The 21,993-nt window shown below is 41.1% G+C and overlaps 1 protein-coding gene across 3 annotated transcripts in view; it reads right to left on the bottom strand.

The window, feature by feature from the left end:
- The window catches only part of LOC308582807 (utrophin-like), a gene marked incomplete at its 3' end in the record, with an annotated part of 196,543 nt that overhangs the window by 94,326 nt on the left and 80,224 nt on the right, over window positions 1-21,993 (bottom strand). For all 3 annotated transcript variants that reach the window (XM_081186281.1, XM_081186282.1, XM_081186283.1), the window contains 2 exons: window positions 19,680-19,852; window positions 8,946-9,102 (listed from right to left, as the gene is read on the bottom strand). In XM_081186281.1, coding sequence (XP_081042407.1) covers window positions 8,946-9,102; window positions 19,680-19,852 — 330 coding nt within the window. The remainder of the gene's footprint in view (window positions 1-8,945; window positions 9,103-19,679; window positions 19,853-21,993) is intronic.

The following is a 21,993-nucleotide window of genomic DNA, read 5'->3' as shown; positions in this document are numbered from 1 at the left end:
GCAGTGAGTAAACTAACATTTGTAGTGGAATTAAATTTGAATAATTTGTAGATACGCAGGATATACCATATTTTTCGCACTATAAGACACACTTTTTCCCTCCTAAAAAGCAAGGGGAAATGTGTGTGTGTCTTATGGGGTGAATGCAGGCTGAACAGCTATCGCTGAAGCCAGAACAGCAGGAGGGATTGCTGCGTAATCTTGCTGTTCTGGCTTCAGCGAAAGCAACGTGAAGTCTCTTCAGCGCAACAGGAGGAACACTCCCACTGCGCTGAAGAGGCTTTGCGCGGCTATCCCTGAAGCCAGAACAACAAGAGGGATTGCTCTTCAATTCAGAATATTTTTTTTCTTGTTTTCCTCCTCTAAAAACTAAGTGCATCTTATGGTTGGGTGCATCTTATAGAGCAAAAAATACGGTAATCACATAAGGCTTGTGGCATACAGCTTATACACAGGCTCTGTCAAGAAGACCTAATCAATGTGTGGAGTTTAGGGGTGGGATCACACTTCTCCCTCTTCACATAGAATGGTACTAGTCCTACTTAGAGCAGACCCATTAAAGCTAATGACAATGACTAACTAGGTTCATGAATTTTAATGGTCTACGTTGAGTAGGGTTTAGGTGAATAAGAGCCCCTATCAATCCTGTTGTGCCCAGTTTTTCAAACAAGGCTTATCTACAGTAGATAAGCACAGAGAAAACGAGTGATACGTAGAAATTGTTAACCAATCTTGATTGTGTGAAATTTAAACATTTTGCCCGACCCCCTTTTTTTTTTACTCTGACAGTATACTGATATGCATATTGCAGAGTTGTACAAACAGAAAGAGATTGTCATGGGGCATCACAGAGTACAGATCTCCCTTCCACCATTAGCACTGAATCTGCACATGACAACACATCCAACTGTTGCCTGCAATGGGAGCCTCCCAGAGGAAAATCCAGACTGACTGCATTCGTTTTGAGGGCAGCACTGGCTGGCACTACCCACAAGCTCTGTATAGAGCTCTACACACATAAAGGTTTAGGGCTGGGCCAGCAGATGCAATCTCTCCCATCCTTCCATGTTCTGACCAAATACTTGGACGAGATGGTGAGAAAAGGGCATGGTGGAGAACCACCTCCAGATGCTTTGAATTCCAAGTCCCAGCCAGCATGGCCAGTGGGCAGGGATTATGGGAGCTTTAGTCAACATCAGGAGGGTTACAGGTTTCCCAACCTCTGGCGGAGAGTTTCAGCCTTATTCTCCATGCATATTAACTCCATGTTGCTTGTCAAAGCAGCTAAGGAACATTTTATGAAAATATAGCTCTAAATTATCAGGTGCTTTGCTATGCCATCTTCTAATCTTCACAACTTGCAACATTATTTTATATGGAATTTTTCTAGCAGCAGTTTGTTAGAATAAAAGCAACGGAAAAGGCCAAACAGTCAAAAGCATCAGCAATTGGTTGCTATGTTTGATAGCCATTTTTTGCTTTCTTTTTCCCCGGAAGGCATATAAGTAGATCAATGTATACAAATTAGCTTAGTGAGGATTTGAAGAAAGGTCTCTATTTGTGCTAGTACTCAGTAATTAACATTAACTGTTGCTTTCAGCACAACACAATGGTTTTCAATTGACAATATATGGGAAAGCATTTAATAATAGCAACGGATACGATAATGGCTCAATTGCATTGAATGAATGCAAATTAGATGACTGCTTAGAAAACTAACTTCCATTAAGTGAGTTGAGAACCAGCAGATCTGACTATACAGGTGTATGTTTCCCAAAGAACTATAGGGAGGAATTCAACATAGTGCTAAAGAGATCACTCTGACAGTGCAAGTGGAGGAGCAACCAGTTATCCCCCCCAAAATGGAAGATGGTCTGCAGAGGGGAAGAGTACACAAGGCACTGCAACCCTGCCTCCCACAATGACCCGCCTATCAAGAAATGCATTGCTGAACTGTATTGGTGATTGTTTTATAATTATATTGGATTTTAGTTTATGGTTTTGTTTTCAATGTCAGGTTTTCAATGTTGCTAGCCACCCTGGGAAAGGGAAGAATACAGGTAATAAAACAATAATTTGTTCCACAGCTGCCCTCCCTTCTCTTTCCCTCAGTGCCTGTGATTTCGCTCATTCAGCATGTTTCATTTTTCTCCTCAACATCCATAATTAAACCCATCCCTGTTCAATCCCTTTACCTACCCTGCTTATACTGTAATTTCCATTTTCTTTCCCCCACCTGCCCCGCTTTAGGCTTTTACAGCATTTAATTATTATCCTCTGGGCCTTGGCTCTCAGTCTCACAGTTTTCCTTCTCAAATAGAACTGCTTTCCTCCATGCTTAAAAACAATCCCAGTCATTTCATTCTGTCCTAGCAGCTTAGCCACAAGTACCTAACCTAGCACTTCAACACGTTTCCTCAACCCACATTCTGAGATCTCACTTTCTCACCAACCTCCCTCTATGCTCTATAAATCAACCAAATGCTTGCATTCTTGGCATCTTCCCCACCACCGCCTCCCTCTGCAGAAAAGATGCAGATAAATCATTTTGAAGAAGGAATAGAATAAAAAATATGGACCCCTTTCTGAAAGCCATTCTTTTAGATTTTTTTTGCTCAAGTGATTCTGCAAGAGCTGCATCTTTGCAAAAATATGCAACTAGTAAAATGTTTTTTCTCCCTCCCCACGCTTTACGTTTCTTTAGAAAGGGGAGCCTTCTAGCATACAATAGGGGGTACATCAATACTTCATTCCCAGCAAAGAAGTAAGCAATTTTGATTCTACGGCTCTAGGAATAAATTTTCAGTCTCTGAGCCTGTGCATTCTCTGGACAGCTGAGTCAGAATAAGAATATTGCCAAGCTGACACCTCCTGTGAATCCTGCAGCTACAACTGCTGTCTATCTCTTGGCTTACACCAGGAATTTAGGTTCCTGTGATTCAAAGAAATCCTGCAAGTTTCTAGCCCTGGTGGCTGAGAAGATTGAATTAGGTGTGAGTGGGAAATTCCTACTGGGATCTCAGAACTCAGGGGATCAGTTTGAGTAAGATGTCTAGTGTTTGGGGATGGAGGCTTCACTGGCCTGCATAGTTAATTGCTCCTTCTCAAATCTGTCACTCCCAGATTATTCAATACAGTTAAAATGTAGGTCAATTGTACAAAATAAGAAAAAAGTATGCAAATGTTCTTAATTTGCATAAATTACAAAGGAAAAAGAACTCAGTGTTTCTTAGTGTATAAATCAGATTGCCTTGATGCAGGGTTTTGTTTGTTTGTTTTGAGCTTGAATTTCACAAGGCCCTGGCGTTAAGGAAGAGCTTTTAAAGAGAAGAAATCAATGAAACTCTAGAATGGTGTTCTGACAGGAAGAACCATGATGATGGAAATACAGGGCTGATACCTTATATGGAACTCTTGGGGGTTTTTTCGTTGAATGCAGGTGCTATTGCATGAGGGGGAGGCTTTCTTGCCAATCTCATTTAGAGATTTAGAGAAGGAACCACCCCTTTCCCATGGGGAAAGTGGGAAATGTACAATGACAGGGTCAGTTAAATCTCTATGATAGTTAGAACCACCCTACCCAGCAGTCCTCCATTAGAACGAAGAAAATAACAAAGCATGCTGTCCAGTCAATGCTGCCTGACTACAAAGCTGCTGGAGGCAAAGGGAAAATGGCAGCCTGTTCTCTGGCCCAGCAGTTCCCAGACTTCTCCCCGCCCTATTGGACCACTTGAAAAATGATGAGGATCTTGATGGACCACTTAATTTTTCTGCCTGTTGTGGCAATTTTAATGCATTACAATTTATACTGCATGGTTTTTAATTGTGCTTTACTGACACACCACGGACCACTTGACTGAAGCTCATGGATCAGTTTGGAAACCTATGCTCTAGCTAGATTATTTTGGGGGGGTGGAATCAGTGTCAGCACAGGGAAATTACTCATCATGAAAAATGGAATAAGCTTTTAGAGAACTAAATCTCCTCTGGAGATGCCTAGCCTAACCCTTTTAAATTCCTCATTGTGTTCTGCATTGTTTCTGATTCTGGGAGCCATCTTCCACATTTTATGAGTCAGAGGTTAAGTAGTATGGCAAATTGCTTCATGCTGTCTGTTAATGTTATGGATAGGTAAGAACATTATTTTTATTTACCCGCAGAGCTCATGTATTTGTGCAGATGCATAAGAATAGGCATAGGCAAACTCGGCCCACCAGGTGTTTTGGGACTACAACTCCCATCATCCCTAGCTAACAGGACCAGTGGTCAGGAATGATGGGAGTTGTGGTCCCAAAACATCTGATGGGTCAAGTTTGCCTATGCCTGCATAAGAACATTTACAGATGCGACTTTATTTATTTTTTACTTTGCATACAGTCATAGACCTCCTTGTGCTTTATTTATACCAGCGCATGCATTTGTTGCCAAAAACCAACTCTAATAACAGGGAACAGAAAAATGGCTTATTACTAAAATTGTGCATTGCAATCACAGGCTCAGGACTGTGCCCATCATGGAATAAATCTGTTAACAACTAAGTACAGAAAAGTGATAAAACACCAGGAGGTCAGAACAATTTGGAAGTACATGCATTTATTAATGGCTACTATTTGTTTCAGTGTCACTATCTCTTTATAGCCCTTGTGTCTATTAGACCCTCTCTGTATAAACTTCTTTACACAAAACATAACTGCTGATAATACAACCTCAAGCAAATTAAGAAAATTAATATATATATATATTCTAGCACTCAAGCACATTCTGGTAGCACACAAATGAATCAGGCAAACAAATTTTAAAATTACACCATACTTATTTGCATAGTGTTTTTGAAGCAATGCACTAGGGAAAGTGAACAGAAGGAGAGAGCCATTAAATGAGCAACATTAAACAAAAAAGTGTCATAACTTATTTTGAAGTGAGAACAGTGTATTAAAACTATAAGAAGTTAGCAGAGAGATAACATGAAGCAATGGAACTAAATAAGAAGAGATTGGACTAAGGGGAGTATGTATGAGAGTTTATGAAGTACTGAGAATGGACAGAGATTGGAGTTTAATTGTCGTCAAATGGATGAAATAAAGCAAAACTGATTTCCATCAGTGCCACTATGTAGGAGGCTACATGATCATGCAATATTGCAGGAAGTCCCATTTTGGAAACTCACAACAAGGCTGAAATAGTGTTCTGGTGACAGACAACTGATTATCCCTCTTTTCCTGCATCCCTGTCCCTTTATCTCTCTCATTGCACAGCATGACCGTAAACAGAAGAGAATATTTGTTTTTCTAAGAATTTGTTGGATTGATTCATTTTCCACCTGCATTAATAATGCTTGCTTGGACAGTGAACATTTCCATAGCAGTAGCATTCTAAGCAAATAAACAAAGCTTCTCATTTTAGTGATAAAGATAGGAAGAGTTGCTCTTTGAACGTTAACACTTGTTGCACAAACCATTATGGCCATGACAAAAGCAACACAATGCACAGAAGCAGAGGTGGCTTGTCTGTGGTCCTTAGATGATGCTGGACTCCAACTGACATAATGGTTAGGGATAATGGAAGGGATAATGTCAGGGAACTGCCATCAGAAAAGGGGAGGGAGGCAGGGGGATACAGAGAGCCTCCGAGGCTCCCGATGAGCAGCTCCTCGTCCAGCGGTGGGGAAAGCCACACCTCCAGTGGAGCAGAGGGGGAAGGGGGCAGCCAAGCGAGGGAAGGGCTCAAAGATGCTACTGAGAGCCCAAGCGCCTCACCTAGCCCGGCTGGCCAGGAGGCAGACATGAAGTTTCCGTCGCCCAACTTGCGCAGAGTGGTGAAACGTAAGGAGGGGAGGCAGAGATTTGGGGTGTCTAGGTTCTTATGTTGGGGGAGAAACCGGAAGGGGCCACTCCCGGAATCTGCAAGTGACTAAGACAGACATGAACTTTGTGGTTCTGCACTGTAAATAGTTTGCACCAATAAAACCTGTAAAAGACAGGTCAGAGTCCTGCCTGGTTACTCACGAGCAACCACCACACAGCATCTGACAGATAAGAACATCTGGAGAGCCACAGGTTAGTTAACCCTTCAAAATAGCCTACTTACAAAAAAAACGCACCTAATTTAAAAATTACTAAATAAAAAAAGCAACAGCTCAATGGATCACCAATAAAAAATAATCCTGCATGCACATTTTTAAATTATATTGATTACCAATCTCTCTCTCTCATAAAATAAGTAGTTGGTGGATTTCAACTCTATACAGCTATTTGTTAAAGTCTTTCATAAAAAGGAAGTTTATAAAAAGAAAAAGGAGATAAGAGGAATACTCTTTGAACAGATTATTTCCCCATGATAACTTTTAAGTTGCCCTCATTTGATCTTAGCAACCTTTTAAACTTGTAAGTTATTGCCTATACAGTGGTGCCCCGCAAGACGAATGCCTCGCAAGATGAAAAACTCGCTAGACAAAAGAGTTTTCCGTTTTTTGAGTCGTTCCGCAAGACGAATTTCCCTATGGGCTTGCTTTGCAAGACGAAACATCTTGCGAGTTCTTGTGAGTTTGTTTCCTTTTTCTTAAAGCCGCTAAGCCACTAATAGCCGCTAAGCCATTAATAGCCGCTAAGCCGCTAATAGCCGTGCTTCGCAAGACGAAAAAACTGCAAGACGAAGAGACTCGCGGAACGGATTAATTTTGTCTTGCGAGGCACCACTGTATTATAGCATTCCTCCCTAAACTGAGAGCTGACCAAGAAAGAAAAACATCCCTTCCATGAAGCCCAGATGCAAAAATTAACACTTTTCTGGTATTGTGCAGGACCAGCACATGGTCCTATCCTCTCCATACAAAATTGTGTGAGGCTGCAGCAATTTGCTTTTATTGTGAAATTCTGGGAAATTGTTATTTACTCAGATGGTGATGTTTTTGTTTTCTTTACAACCTTCCTTTGTATAGACAGGTGCATTAACTAGAGGGAACACAGATGACTGTTGATGCAGAGAATCATTTAACAATGTCAGTCAATAATAATCATAGAAAGAGCAATCAACATGCTCCTACACAGCTCCCATTCATTTTTATGAAGTTTGCATAGGGCAATGTCTTCCTGGTAGGTTGCATCAACAGACTAGATTCTTTTCTTGCTCTCCCTTTTTAATGTTTATATATTGATTTTCAAGAATTTCATTTATATAAAGAAACAAGAATTAACCAGGATAAGCAGACATTATAAAAGTTTCTTTAAGAATCCCACGTTTATCCTATTCAGTCAAAACTCCAGAACACTATTTACCTGCTTAAATTTGTTTCCACAGTGGCTAACAAAGAAGTAAAAAAATAATAGCAACAATACAACCATAAAACATACAGCATGCAAACTAACACAACAATCTGAAATAAGTCAACCACATTAGTAGTTTTTAAAGGCTGGAAAAACAAACTTTTTTGCCTGGCACCTAAATGATAGTAAGAAGGGGGGCTGGGGGGCGTCCCTGTAGAAGACATCCCAAAGCTTAGGACACTATCACTGAAAATGTTTGCTCTCCCATCAAATCTGCTTTCTGGACAATGCACAGATCAGAAACTATCATGGTAGACAAAGATCAATGTTTGTTTTTTAATTTAAAACTTTTTATTTCATACTATTGCATTTTAAAACCTTTGATAGCATGAATACCAACATCTTAAATCCTAAAAATTCACAACTCTCTATCAAGCACACACACACTGAATGAAAGCCTGCTTTCGTATGTTTAATAAGATGTTGCTTGGTTCAGCTGTATATTAGAAGCTTTGGCCAGCACTGTATATGTGGAGTGGCAGCCAGGACCTTCCAGAGGGATTTCCTGGATTATTCTCTCAGTCTGTTTTTATCTGTGTTCAAGTGTATGCAGTCAGTTATTGTTAGCCACAGTTCTACACGGACACAGTGTTTCCAGCTTCATCAGTGTGGCAATCCAATGGAAGTGTGGTGCCCTGCTAACGTTGATGGATGCTGCAGGGGAGCTAAAAGGTCATCCTTGTTGTGCTGTTGGTCAAGGAGGGCACAAGGGCGCTTGCCCCTGAGGTCATCTGAAGAGGAGATTGCCTACCAGAGTCAGAAGGAGGTGCCATCCAAAGCCTGGAATGCCCTCCAGGAAACACTAGGGGAAAACACTGTTTTGCCCAACACTTGCCACTCTTGGTTTGGGGAAGTTTTTGTCACTTTGACTAAGATAATCCAGTGCACTTTAATCCAAGTATGGATGCAGACAGATGTATGTAAGTAAAAGAGACTATTGTGTCTCTGTGTGCCTGGCTGGACGAAATAATTCCCCATCCATAATTGAGCACAAGGTAAACTGTTGGTTTTGTACCAGAATTAGCTATGTATCATGGGAACTGGGGTTGCTTGTGTGTAAACCTCCAGCTGTTCCCAACTGCTTGGGGTGGTTGCGTCTTTCCCCGGCTGAGCAGCCCTTATGCGCTGCTGCCCAATCACTGGCAGAATCCGTCAGTGGGTGTCTCCTAAATTTCCTCCAGCATAAGAATTCCTTAATGGACAACCTTCGCCTCGCCTCTCTGCGCGGAAGCCTTCTGCGCAGAGTGGGCGTGCCAAGCGGTGGTCCTCCACTCTCCTCACTGACTTCACTGGAAGAGTCTCGGAGCCTCCCCTCCGAAGTGCTCTCTGCGTCTCCCTTCTTCCTGGTGTCACCTGGACTTCTTTCCCCAGAGGACGTCCTCTCTCTTCCCTTACTCGTTCCCTCTCCTGCAGAATCTGGGAGCCTAGCCTCTCCACTCTGCTCCAATGTCAGTTCCCTGACACTATGCCTTGCACTGTGGTTAGTAGTTAGCTATGCAGAAGACTAAATGGCGGGTAGAGATAATTCTTTCCCCACACTTGGTTCAGTTTTACAAAGGCACTGCAAATGAGCTGTGCATTTTAAAAAGTGTCGAATGGGCAGTAGAAAGATAAGCAACTCACTTTGCAGTGGTCGTGCTGTAACTGTAATGCTGGAACATCCCCACCAATAGGCATCTGCTTCTTTATCTCTTCATCTTTCAGGTTCAGCCATTTGATAAGCTCTTCCAGTGATGATAGCAACTTATTCCACTTCTCTGCACTTGCCTCTAAGTGAGCCCTGCAATGAGACACAGCAAACATTTTAACCTTTAGGCTACATTAAAATATTATAGGATATTTTCCTTAATGCAATCCAAATAACTGTTCAAATGATCTATTAGATATAACCATTTCAAAATGGCTTATACAAAAAAAGCAAAGGAATCTAGTCTGAAATGTGTGGCCCACAGATGTTGTAAAATACTCAAATGGTACCTAAATCATACATAATGATACCAAATGAGTATCCAAATGGGATGAAGGGAAATCCTCATTTTGTCTCAGACATTGTGCAAGTTAGGATTAGAATGAACTCCCTGCTTGTGATACTGTCAATATACAGTGACATGTTTGCAAATTATATTATACAAACAAATCACTGTGTTGTTGCTAGCTGCAGCACACATGAAGATTTCAAGACACCAGAAGATGGGGAATTTCACAGTTCAGGTACTGAGAGATAGGATATGGCAAAAAATGCTTGCTGAGAAACTGACATGTACTAAATGGATTAGAGGTTGTGCTAAACAAGATAATTAAACCAAATATAGTAACCTTTCTTATCATACGCAGCATAACCCAGAAGACACCTGTACAGTGGTACCTCGGGTTAAGAACGTAATTCGTTCCGGAGGTCTGTTCTTAACCTGAAACTGTTCTTAACCTGAAGCACCACTTTAGCTAATGGGGCCTCCTGCTGCCGCCGCGCCGCCAGGGCACAATTTCTGTTCTCATCCTGAAACAAAGTTCTTAACCCGAGGTAATATTTCTGGGTTAGCGGAGTCTGTAACCTGAAGCGTATGTAACCTGAAGTGTATGTAACCCAAGGTACCACTGTATTTTACAACTCTCTGTGAAGAGAGGCGTTAACAAACTCTTTATTAAAATGACTAATAAAAGGTTATTGTGTGGGATTGTTTGACAAGACTATGGAAGGAATACCATTTATGCACTTCTGGTCTGAAGTTAAGTTTATGTCATGAGCCCCACAGCACTGTGGGGATCAGGCTTGGATTGGAAGGCTGTGAAGGACAGGAAGGGAGAAGAAACAGAGGGGAGGACTAAATTCTGGCAATGTGGGTTGGAGGAGGGGCTTTTTAGAAGGGGGAGCAGAGATGCTGGCTCTCCCCTCGGACCTTTTTGGGCAGCAGAGAATGTCAGTGGAGGCTGGGGCAGGCTTTGATCAGCAGAGGCGGTAAGCTAAGCAGGAACCAGCAGCGACTGAACAGGAGCCCAGGCAGGAGGTTGCAGTGCTCTCACCTAGAACCAGGTGTGACCTGGTCCCACAAGGTGACAGAGTCTCACGAGTGAGGATGCCACACTTGGTTTTGAAAAGCTTGGCAAGAGGAGTAGGGAAACTTTGGGGGACTTCTTCGTTGCTTCTGTTTGGCTAAAGCTCCTCTGTTGGCTAGCAAGGCCGATCTCACACCTTAATAACTGTTGATATATACTATTGTTGTACTGTGAGTTTTGGGTCTATGGACCGCCATAAAGCTGTGTGTGTGTTTCTGTTCAGTTCTGAACTTCTTGCCCTCTTCCTGGACTTCTGAATCGTGACTCCTGAGCACTGAGTCTGTACCGTTACATGCTGGAATAAAGAAAGTGCCTCTGTGTGTTTTGGGTGGGAGCCAGGTTAGTTTCATTTTAATGGTTCCAATGGAAAACATTACTAAAAATACATTTTGTAAGGAAAATCCCCATTCTCTATTTTAAAACTACAAATTATGCAATCTAGTAAATGTTCCAGAATATTATGCTTCAGTTTTAGCACCAAGTGCAGTGTACCAAGCTGTAGTCCTCAAACACAGCAGTTTAAAATAGCTACATGTAAAACCCTTTCAGACTTCTTAGGGGCAAAAGTCCAGATTTCCATAAGACCTGTCTATGACAGGTTCATACCCAGAATGACAGGGGCAGTAAGGGGTTAATGTTAACTAGCTTAGCATTGCTGGTACAGATTACTTACTGCATTTTTGCTGAATCAATGAACTGCTGCAGCATTGTGCTGTAATTCAGTTAATATGACATACCATTAGTGTAACTACTCTTGATAATGTCAGAACCTTTTATTTTTCTGAGTCCCTTGTCTACTTTAACCTATGGTAAGCAGAGAGTGTCCCAATACTCACAAGGAAATGGTTGTAATCTTTTCCTGTCACTTACACTTTATCATCCTATCAGTGCACCTAATGCATTTTAGATTCTTAATAGCTTATCTGTGTTTTCTAGAATGATGGTAAAGTAGGACAGACCTCCACTTTAATTCTGTCCATTCAATGATCTTGACAAATCTTGAGACCATATAATTACACTGATAAACAGCATGCCAGCTGAGCTATAGGATGGAACTAATAGTTCACAGTTTAATTTTCTGCTAGCTCAATATGCAATTCTTGTAGCAGAATACCAGCCTTTTTAAAGAAAAAAGAAAAAAAGAAAAAGATTAAATCTCTCCCTCCAAAAAATACCGCATGCTTTCTTCGCTGATTCCAGTGATTAGTCATCCCTTATCTCATTCACTATTTCTTTCAAAGAGCTCTGAACACACATCTTCCTCTCTATGGCCTTACAGGAACTGCAATTATTCATTAATCACAACCACCCCCATAGGAAAAGGTTGGAGTGGTCAGCTGACTACCAAGCCCTGACCACAGAAATATTGAGGGGAGGGGATAGGTACAGCACTTGTGTTTCAGATTCTAAATTGAAACACTGGGATTGGTTCTCTGCGGAATTGCATCACTCTATCCCTTTGCACTTCTGTGGAATAAATTCTATATAATCATTGGAAAATAAGAGTGAAAAACGTATGTGTCATAAGATGCAACAATGACCATATTGTGTGGGCATGGTCCATATCAAGGATTAGTCTAGCTAATCCTTTCTATTAGCCTCAAAAATCAAATTCTTTGCAGCAAGCTTCCAGCCTTCCAGAACACTGACTGACACAGGCTGTCAGCATTTGTGATTACCTCAAAGCCCTTTGCATTTATTCTACACCTCATTTGTTTAGTAATCCCCTAGCTTATTCTCTTGACTTTTGAACCCAGTTTTGACTGCCGCTGTGGTACAGTGACTAGTGTGTCAGACTAAGGAGATCTGGGTTCCAATCCTCACTCCGTCCTGAGGATCACTGGGTGACCTTCAGCTAGTCAGTATCTCTAAGTCGATAACTCACCACACAGGGATGATGTGGAATGAGCAGTGTATAATGCCTTGAGTGCTTGGGGGGGCAGTGGAGTATACGTGGAAAAAAATATGTACTGGTGGTCTCCATTGCACAGCTACATGTCTTGTATGTACTACAAACTGTGCATTCAGTGAGGAATCTCATCCCGATTGAGATTAGAAAAAAAAGAACTACTTGCACCTGATACAGCCTTTCTTATTTCAGCAGGCATTTTAAGGTAGCGTTTGATTTTATGAATTTTTTTATTGCTCTTCTTCTTTCTATGGTTTTTATTTAATTGCCATTTTGATTTAATAATTAAGTGGTATATCTATATCTATATTAAATAATAGTAACGGCTAATTTGCTAGCTTTTCTCTGATTTGGCAGTTCCTGAGCCTTGACTGGGAAGCTATTTATTCTCCAGAGGAGTACAGTGGTACCTTGGTTTAAGAACAGCTTAGTTTATGAACAACTTGGATTAAGAACACTGCAAACCCGGAAGTAGGTGTTTTGGTTTGTGAACTTTGCCTTGGAATAAGAACATGTTTTGCTTCCTGTTGAGTGTGTTCCATTTGTAAATTGAGTCCCCTGCTGCTATGGGAAAGAACATCTTGGTTTAAGAACGGATTTCTGGAACGGATTAAGTTTGTAAACCAAGGTACCACTGTACTGTAATTGGATCACTCACTGTACCAGTCCTGTTTGGAATCAGTCTTGGGAAATTTCCTGGACCCAAAGGATGGGCTTACAATACTAGCTACTATTTTATTTATTTTACTGTGTTATCAACTTGATGTGAAATATGCTCTTATACATGAGCATAGTGGCCTTTGGCAAGCCATATCTCTTGGGCTTTTCCCCCTCTCTCTTCTTTTTGTTTAATTCAGAAAGGGTACATAAAACATACGAACTGGAAAGTAATCCATGATAGGATTAGATAGGAAATTGGTAAATCTAGCAGAACATGTGTTTCTAAGCAAGCAAGCATATGTTTCTGAATGAGGGAAAATGTTATACAAGTTCCTCCTAATCCCAGTTTAGGTTTCAAACACTTGTTAAACATAAAAGTATAAACACATTTGAATGCTTATTGGAATTGTGGTTCCAGACCCTCCCATCCTTATTTTCTACTTTTACTCAAAACGGTTCTAAAATTAGGGCCAGATGTAGCTGTACTGATTGTGAACACACACACCAGAAGGCTTCTTTGTTCAAAATAATTGAGGACTGAAGTGCTGTCACTGTTTGTAAAGCTTTGAACTACTTGCCTAAAAAATAGATGGATATTTGTTGAAGTTAATGGCAACTTTGTAATAATAAAACCAACATCAATAAAGATCAGTAAAACACAATGCTATCAAATCGAAAAACAAACATCCATTTGGCAGGGGTCCATATAAGAACTAACAAAATCTTTCCTAAATTTGTCTGAGAGCTTTTCTGACCTGAATTAAAATGAGTTATGCTCCCACACTGTGCTTCCAAACTCCACAGTGGCCTTTTGTCCAGACTTTCTAAATTTTGTCATATTTTCTAGCTACGATGTATTTTATAATTATTATGTCACCTATTTATCCTCCTACAAGTCTTGAAGCTGAGACAGTATCTCCCTCAAGCTACCTAGTGGTTACATACTTCTACATGCACAGCTGCATATATACATAAATACTGCCATAAGCACCATCTTAGGGGGGCAAGGGCCCCCAAAAAAATTCAAACAGGGAGCTGCCCCCCCCAAGTCTGCAGCAGTTGTGCATGCGCACCATGCAACATGCTCACCTTAATCTTGCTGCCTGCATCACTCACGCACATTGCCAGCCCCCTCAATTGTGGGGGGAAGGTGGCGCACTTGAATATCACATGTGTGTACAAACATTGCACTTTTGCATTGTGCCTACCTTTCTCTATTGTTGGCATATTTCAGCAGCACTGATTAAAGGAGAGTATGTGTGGCCCACACACTCTCACTCTCTTAAGAACAGTACCATAGGTTGCCAAGGTAAAATATCACTTAAAGCAATTACAGAAGAAAATATAAAGCTGTGGATCATAAGAGAATTTAACTTAAGGAAGGAAAGTTTCAGATCTCCTCCTCCTTCCCTACAGCCACCTTATTTTTGAGTTTGCTGTGTTGGCTCTTCAGAGGGTCAGATAGTCCTCCTGAACATGGGAATGGGAGGGTACACTGAGGGGGGGGGGGATGAAGAAGAGATGAGTTTATTTTCTTCTGTCAACTTATTTTAGAATCCAAGTCTGTCTGGAGCAATTCCCCCTTTCCCCACCAGGCAATGTTTCACAACTCCACCATTACTCAGCACATCCATAGAAGCAGAACCATCTGTATAGGGTGATAAATAAATGAACTGAATTTATCCTTAGAGAGAGAATCTTGTCAGCCTGTTTTCTCCACAATAGCCAGACTCTTATTAGGTTTGGCTCACAGAAGGAGCACCGCTTCCTCTAGAACAGCTGAACCTTAAAAAACATAACTAATTAGCTCTTTTCAGGAATTTTGTTCTGAACATGTGAAGAAGCTGTCCAGAATGCGCCATTTGGGAAGTTGTACTCCCTAGACATTGACATACATTTAGCAATATATGCTCTTTTACTTATGGGTCTTAGTGCTGAAGAACCAAACCTAGTCTTTCACATGGTCTACATTAGCTGGACTTTTTAATAATAATATTTAAGGAGTGACGGGTCTGTTCAACCTGGCATGTCTCCACGCCAAGACAAAAGTGTGGTGGGTTGTTATCTGAGCGTTGTTGCTTGCAGATGACGCAGCCTTGACAGCGCAGTCTGAGGAAACTCTACAGACCGTCATCAACTGTTTTGCTCAAGCCTGCAAGGAGATCTGCCTTATGATTAGCCTGATGAAGACCAATATCCTGAGTCAGGACATTGCCAGCAGTCTACACATCAGCATTGCTGACCACACACTTGAGGGAGTAATGAATTTGGCTGCCCGAATTCCACCATAACCAGCAACCTCGCCGTCGATGCTGAGCTGAACAAGTGTATTGGCAAGGCAGTTACAGCAATGGTTTGCCTCTCTAAAAGGGTACAGGAGAATGTGATGCTGATGTCCAAGGTCAAGATAAAGGTCAAGATGAAGGTTAAGCACGCTGCTTTTGGAAGTGAGTTGTGAGCAACATACAACTGCCAGGAGTGACACCTTAATGCTTGCCACATGCATTGCATTAGGAATGTTTTTGGCAGGAGAAAGTCTCAAACAAAGCTGTACTTTCCGAAGCTCACATTCCCAATACACTCACACTCCTGTTTCAATGATGTCTACACTGGCTTGGTCATGTACACAGAGTGGAAGACAGCAGGATCTCCAAGGATGTGCTCTACAAGGAGCTGGCTTCAAGTACCAGGCCCATTGGCAGACCAACTCTGCATTGCAAATATGTCTGCATACGAGGCATGAAGACTGGCAACATCAACACCACCATGTGGGAATCCCTTGCAGATGACCACAGTGCCTGGATTCAGAGAATCTGGTTGTGTATCCACAACAGTGACCAGAGAAGGAATGACCACTTGCAGAAGCAAAACTGGATACCTTTCATCTGCCCCAGCAGCAACAAAATATGTCTCTCCCACATTGGTCTCTACAGCCACAGTAGGTGCTGCAACTCTCCAACAGTTTGGCTTTGCCCCCAAAGGCACACTCCTCTGTTGTCTTCCAAGACATACAGATGCACACAACAATACAGCAGGATGACAAAGTATTTCAACAACAACAAACAACAACAAAAACTTGTATTCAGCAAATTTCTGCCTTGTAAAAAAGACACAGGGAAGAAAATCATTCATGACACTAGACTGGATCCAGTAGAAGGTTGTTCTCCACTGCAACCTCTTATGCCCCAATGGATTGGGGAAACCAGAAGGTTTGTCCCTTGGAATGGAGGTTTGTGATTAGAGGGGGAAATCTCCCCAAATCAGGAAGAGTAACTTGCATGAGCTGACACAGCATACCTGCTTCCCACTGTGTTCTGGTAAATCAGAAACACCTGGACACTGATAAAAATCTATAAATCAGTTCCTTTGTGCACCATTGGTGCAACAGCTCCTAGGAGGGGTGACAGAGACATGGCTAAGTTTGTAACAAGAACTTCAGTAAAAAATGGTTAAAAATAAGTTGTCAATTCCCCTGCCAAGAGACTGACAAAAGCAACGTTTTGATTTATTTGAACTTTCTTCAAAAGGAGAACAAAAGCTAGTAATAGTTTTTTCTTTGTTTGGAATATGAGGCACCTGTTCCTTTTGTTGTTTTTATTCTGATGGCAAGCCAAATACTGCAGTAAGAATCATATCCCCAGACTCAAATAAAGTACATTCCAATTTTCCTACAAGAATTACCACAGCACCCCTTTAGTCATTTAGCCACATGCGAAAGCTTTCTGTCCCTACCCACTTTAGTCTATGATTTAACAGGGATTCAAAAGCAAACGTTATTCTCACACCAACAGTCCCCTGCTTAGAAGTAGTGTCCAAATCAGCCCTAAATTGCAGCTCTGCTTGAATAGGCAAATAGCAGAGTGTCTGCAGATGAAAGAGATGCAACTTGTTCTCTGAGCCTCAGAGACCAGCTTTAGCCAGCTGCCATAGGTATTTGCAATATAAGAACTGCCGGCTCAATGCCTCTTGCTGGGAAAGCATTCTTGATCCTTGGAAATATATTTTTCAGCACTCTTCTGGGACCTGTCTAGCAACACTTATCTGTGGCTAGTTCTGCCTTTTAAATCTACAGCACTTTTAGTGTTCACCAGAAAGGGAGAAAACTGCCAAGAATGAACTTCAATCCTGTGCAAAATGCAACACTCTTATTTGAGTCCACTTCAGCTCTGCGCTGAGGGTTTAAGTGGCTCATGAAGCCTTCTGCTAGCATGCCATGGAGGGTGAAATTACAACTCAGTGGCTCCTTTTCAATCAGGACTGAAGAAGCTGTACACGACCAGAAATTTAATTTTATCAAACATGGAGTGGCAGCCTGAACTGTCACCAAAAAGGCAGAAAAATCAGAACAGGAACTGTAATCTCCATCTGCGTGTGATTTGCTGTGGGCCTATGCTATATTTTAGTAGCAACTCGTATTCAGAACCTATGAGGGTTCTGAATGAGGGGGGAAATTTATAAAGAAAAGAAAAGAAAAGAAAAGAAAAGAAAAGAAAGACAAGACAGGTTGAGAGGGGCATAGGCAGGGTAAACGGCTATTCAGAAGAAGAGAACGGAAGAACCAACATTCAAATATCTTCATAACAAAACAAAAGGGAAGAAACCAAAAACAAATCAATCCTAACAACTGACCACAAAACAGATAGTACAACAACTTTAAAGAATCATATTAAATATTGCATAGCCACAAAAAGACACCACTGATATATTAGTGGGTTGTTTTGTTGTTGTTGTTTTTTGTTAATTTGGCAAACTGGGTTGAAGGACAAGCATTGTTTTAAATGTATTATACGAGCACTGTGTTTACTTTAACCCAGGATGGATTATGGGGTTATTGCTTGGTTTGTTTATATGTTATGCGTTTTGTGTTTTTATATTGCAGACTGCCCTGTGATCCTTGGATGAATGGTGGTATAGCTCAACCCCCACATTGCAGACCACATACTACAGAAGCAAGCAGTTACACTGCAGGAGGTAGTTACATCCAACTATGAACAAGTTTTTACATACAAAGTAAACTCTACCTAGATCTGATTATTACAACAGAGTAAATGATTACTTGTGTATTGTTTTTGATGATTTAGTGTTTGCAATTAAGCCCCTCTGATTATGCTTCTAGATTTCTCCCTTACAGCTGATATATGTCATTTGAACATCATGTTCCATGCATATACACAAATTAAATTAATTGTAAAACTATTTTAAGTATGATTCTTACACACCATTCATAATAACAACCACTACTCATCCTTAGACTCTCACCCTGGAATTAATGACTGGCTGAAGTAAATGACTTGAGGGCAGCTTGGGCCATTAATTTCTCCCAAATGATCATTAATCCCCAAGAAATACCATGCTGCTCAATTGTTACTGCTGGAACACCGCAGCTGTTGATTAAAGTATTACCATAAATGTCTTCTCATCTCTTTCTTGATGATTTGTGAGGGACGCTTATAAGAGTCACGATATTAAGGGTACTTGTTCCAAGTATCGGCAACGCAAGCTGACAGACACTGACCTCCCAAGCTTCCCTGAAAATGTAAAACTGAATGGAATTTTGATGTGAAGGAATCTAAGGTAGGATTCAACCAAGTTGCCATGTGCACAGAATGAGGCTTTCCTCTCTCTCCTTCCCCTATCACCATGTCCCTTAAATCTGCTTTGGGTAATTGAGGAAATCCCAAGAACAGGTTTAGGGAGTGTTCCAATTTTCAAACTGGCAGGGAACGACAGTCAGCAGCTCAGACACAATGTTATGTGGTCACACAGTTAGTAAGGGACCAGGCTTTTTATCCCCGATCCCTTGTCCTCAACATAGCAATGCTACATCTGGGCCACTGGCAAGGGAATAAAAAGTGGGTTGCCTGGCATGTCTCTCAACATCAGGCTGCCTGCACAGGGGGGTCCTTGCTGCCTAGTGGTGAAAAGTGCAGAAAGAGACTTCAACAAATTAGCAAACCACCATTTTAATCTATTCCTCCCATGCTCACAACATGTCAGGGGTACTCGAGATATGGCAGCAAGGATTTCCTCACCCACACATTCTAGTTCTCCAGAAGGTGTAAACAGCACCTGCTGGTTCCCCTGGGCCCTGGCATTTGCCTGAGGATGTGTTTTTTTTAGTTTAGAGAAGAGGCAAGTAAGAGGTAACATGATCGAGATGTATGGTGTGCAGAAAGCATACAGAGAAAAGTTTTCCTCCCTTTCTCGCAGCACTAGGGGACGTCCAATGAAGCTGAATGTTGGAAGATTAAGGATACACAAATGAAAGCACTTCTTCAGACAATGCACAGTTAAAGTGTGGAATTTGCACCCACAAGAGGTAGAGATGAGCACCAATTTGGAAGGCTTTAAAAGAGAATTACACAATTTCATCAAGGATGAGGCAATCAATGACAACTAACCCTAACAGCTATAGTCTGCCTCCGCTGTTGGGAACCAAAATGCTTCTGAATATCAGGTGCTAGGAATCACAGGTGAGGGCCGTGGTGTTGCACACAAGCCCTGCTTGTGGGCTTCCCATGGGCACCTGGTAGGCCACTGTGAGAGGAAAATGTTGGACAAGATGGCCCTGGACCTGATCCAGTAGGGCTCTTATGTTTATTTGGACATGCCGGTGCACGATAGGATGGCGCTAACATGAAATTGGTGCATTTTTAAGCTGTGTCCACAGTTGTACAAAAATGAATCACAGGAAGCAGCCCTGATTCAGATGTAACTTTCAAATCATATTTTACCTGATACTAGCAGACTTCGCTTTCAGGTCATTCCAGCGCTGGTTCATGTCATCAATGCGGTGTTGGAGCAGCGCAGCCTCATCAGTGTTTCCCAAGGCTTTTACCATCTTCTGCCTGTTTCCATCGATGCTTTTGAAGATGTCATTGTGGGCATCAATTTCAGCCTGGATGTCCTAGGAAACAAAAAAAAGAAAGAAAAGAAAAGAAAGCCCACTTGTGTTAATACTGTACTCAGAAAGAGATAATGAACTATTCAGAATTCCCCTATCTCCCTATCAAAAACCAAGGTTACCACATAGGAATAATTTTTTTAATGCTACTATTCAGATATTCATAAAAGAGATCTCTGTTTAGCCTAACAGTATATGCTCTTGAAAAAATTGAAAGGAATAGAAGAAATATGCTGCTTCAAGAACGAACTATTCAGATAAGTATCATAAGGCCGCATTCTGACAACTGTTGTCAATCTCCCTAGCATGCACACAATTTTCCTATACACAATGAAGTACATAATTATGCTAGTACCGCTGTCAACATTTACCTCAAGGAATACTAAAGATTTCAAAATAAATTACTTACTTCATGTTAACACAAGCCATTTAAGACAGATCCAGATGGCAACGATTTCTTGCACAGTGTAGGTTGCTTTTAGGATCATTTGAAGAGTTCCAAGGAGAAAGCAATTTCTCCCCTACAACTCCCCCAGCTCTGCATCACCAGTAAACTAAGCCAGATAGCCAAACTCATTCCGATATGGAACAAGCAACTGAGAAGGGTTGAAATAACACATCCAGTATCCAAAGCATTAAGCCAACTAATCAAGGTCAAGAGTATAAAGTGCTAAGTAGAGTCCATCTTGAATTGAATAACTAATGATGACAGAATTTTACAGCTGTATGGAGAAGGGCTTTCTGTGCTGCTGCCTACATTTTGGAATGATCTCCCTGTTGAGAGCAGGTGGGCACTGAGATCTGGATGCTTCTCCTGAAAGCTAAAATCCTGCCTCTTTACATGAGCTTTTCTTGACGGTTAATACCAGTTCCTAGCTGCTGGAATTGATACTGAAGTTTTAGTGCTGCTTTTAAAATATGATATTGTTTTGTTATGTTTTGTTATATGTTGCTTGTTTTATTGTTTTTGAAATCACATTGGTATTTCTTTAAAATGATGATAATGATAATGATAATAATTCTTGATACAAGTCTCCAGAAGATTCCAAGACTCAGAAACTTAACTTTCTGAAGTTGCCGAATGCAAGGAGCAACATGAAGTTATGTCAGTGTGTTATGCCTTGTAGCAAGGAAGGGAAACCTACGGCCCTCCCATCAGCCATGGTTAGGGATGATAAGAGTTGTAGTCCAACCATATGTGGTGGGCCGCAAGTTTCTCCATCCCTACTGTAGACTTAATAAATATTTATAAGAAAGTCTAGCGATCTGGACAGGGATGTCCAATTGGCAGGCTGGAGGCAGAACACAAAGAAGTCTAGTGGTTCTTTCCCAAAACATTTTAAATTTCCCACAAGTCAATGTGCCTTCTCAGCTTTTACATGTCATATATTATATTCTATATAAACATATGCATACAAATATGTGTGTGTGTGATGCCCCGGAATGTATTATTTATTAATGAACTAAGAAGATGCACAGCCTGCCCTTCATTGGCGCCAGTACCAGGGTGGGGTACAACATAAAACAAATTATAAAAACTTCAGTAAAACAGAACACACAAAAAACTCCCAAGAAATCAAGAAAAGAGGAGCTTCTATTTTTCAAAAGTAAAGCAAAAAGCACTGTGAAATGAACACCAACATGACTGCTTACTAACATCTGGGCAAGAATGTTTAAACATGGGGGGAAAGCTATGGGGCATACAGTATATCTCCATGGGATTAATCAGTGAAGATTATTACAGGAACCTTGTGATGCTACAAACATGATTTTCCTTTTGAGAGAATCAAATTCAACAAGCCTGGAATGCCATAAAGAGCTGATTCTTTCATATTCACTTCAGCATGTTCCATTCTCTCCCGAGTGAGCTTTTACACAGGTGCCCACGAGGGTAGCACAGCATCTAAAAATGGCCGTTATTCATACGACAGGCATTTAAGAATTCATTGACTGCTCCTGTTCATTTAGGGTATTGTGGAATGCATAATTATCCTCACTGGGAAAAGAAAACAGATGTATGGATGAAAATATGAAATCTCAGGGACACATTTGACGCTTCAACAAAGTTAGTGAAATAAAACTTGGAATTGTTTGTTTCTTCAGAGGGAGAAATGTTTTAGACATTCAGCAAGTACTTCCTTGTT

The sequence above is a fragment of the Podarcis bocagei genome (genome assembly GCF_964188305.1).
Source record: "Podarcis bocagei genome assembly, chromosome: 3".
Classification (NCBI taxonomy): Eukaryota; Metazoa; Chordata; class Lepidosauria; order Squamata; family Lacertidae; genus Podarcis; species Podarcis bocagei.
This window is presented reverse-complemented; position numbering and strand designations above follow the sequence as displayed.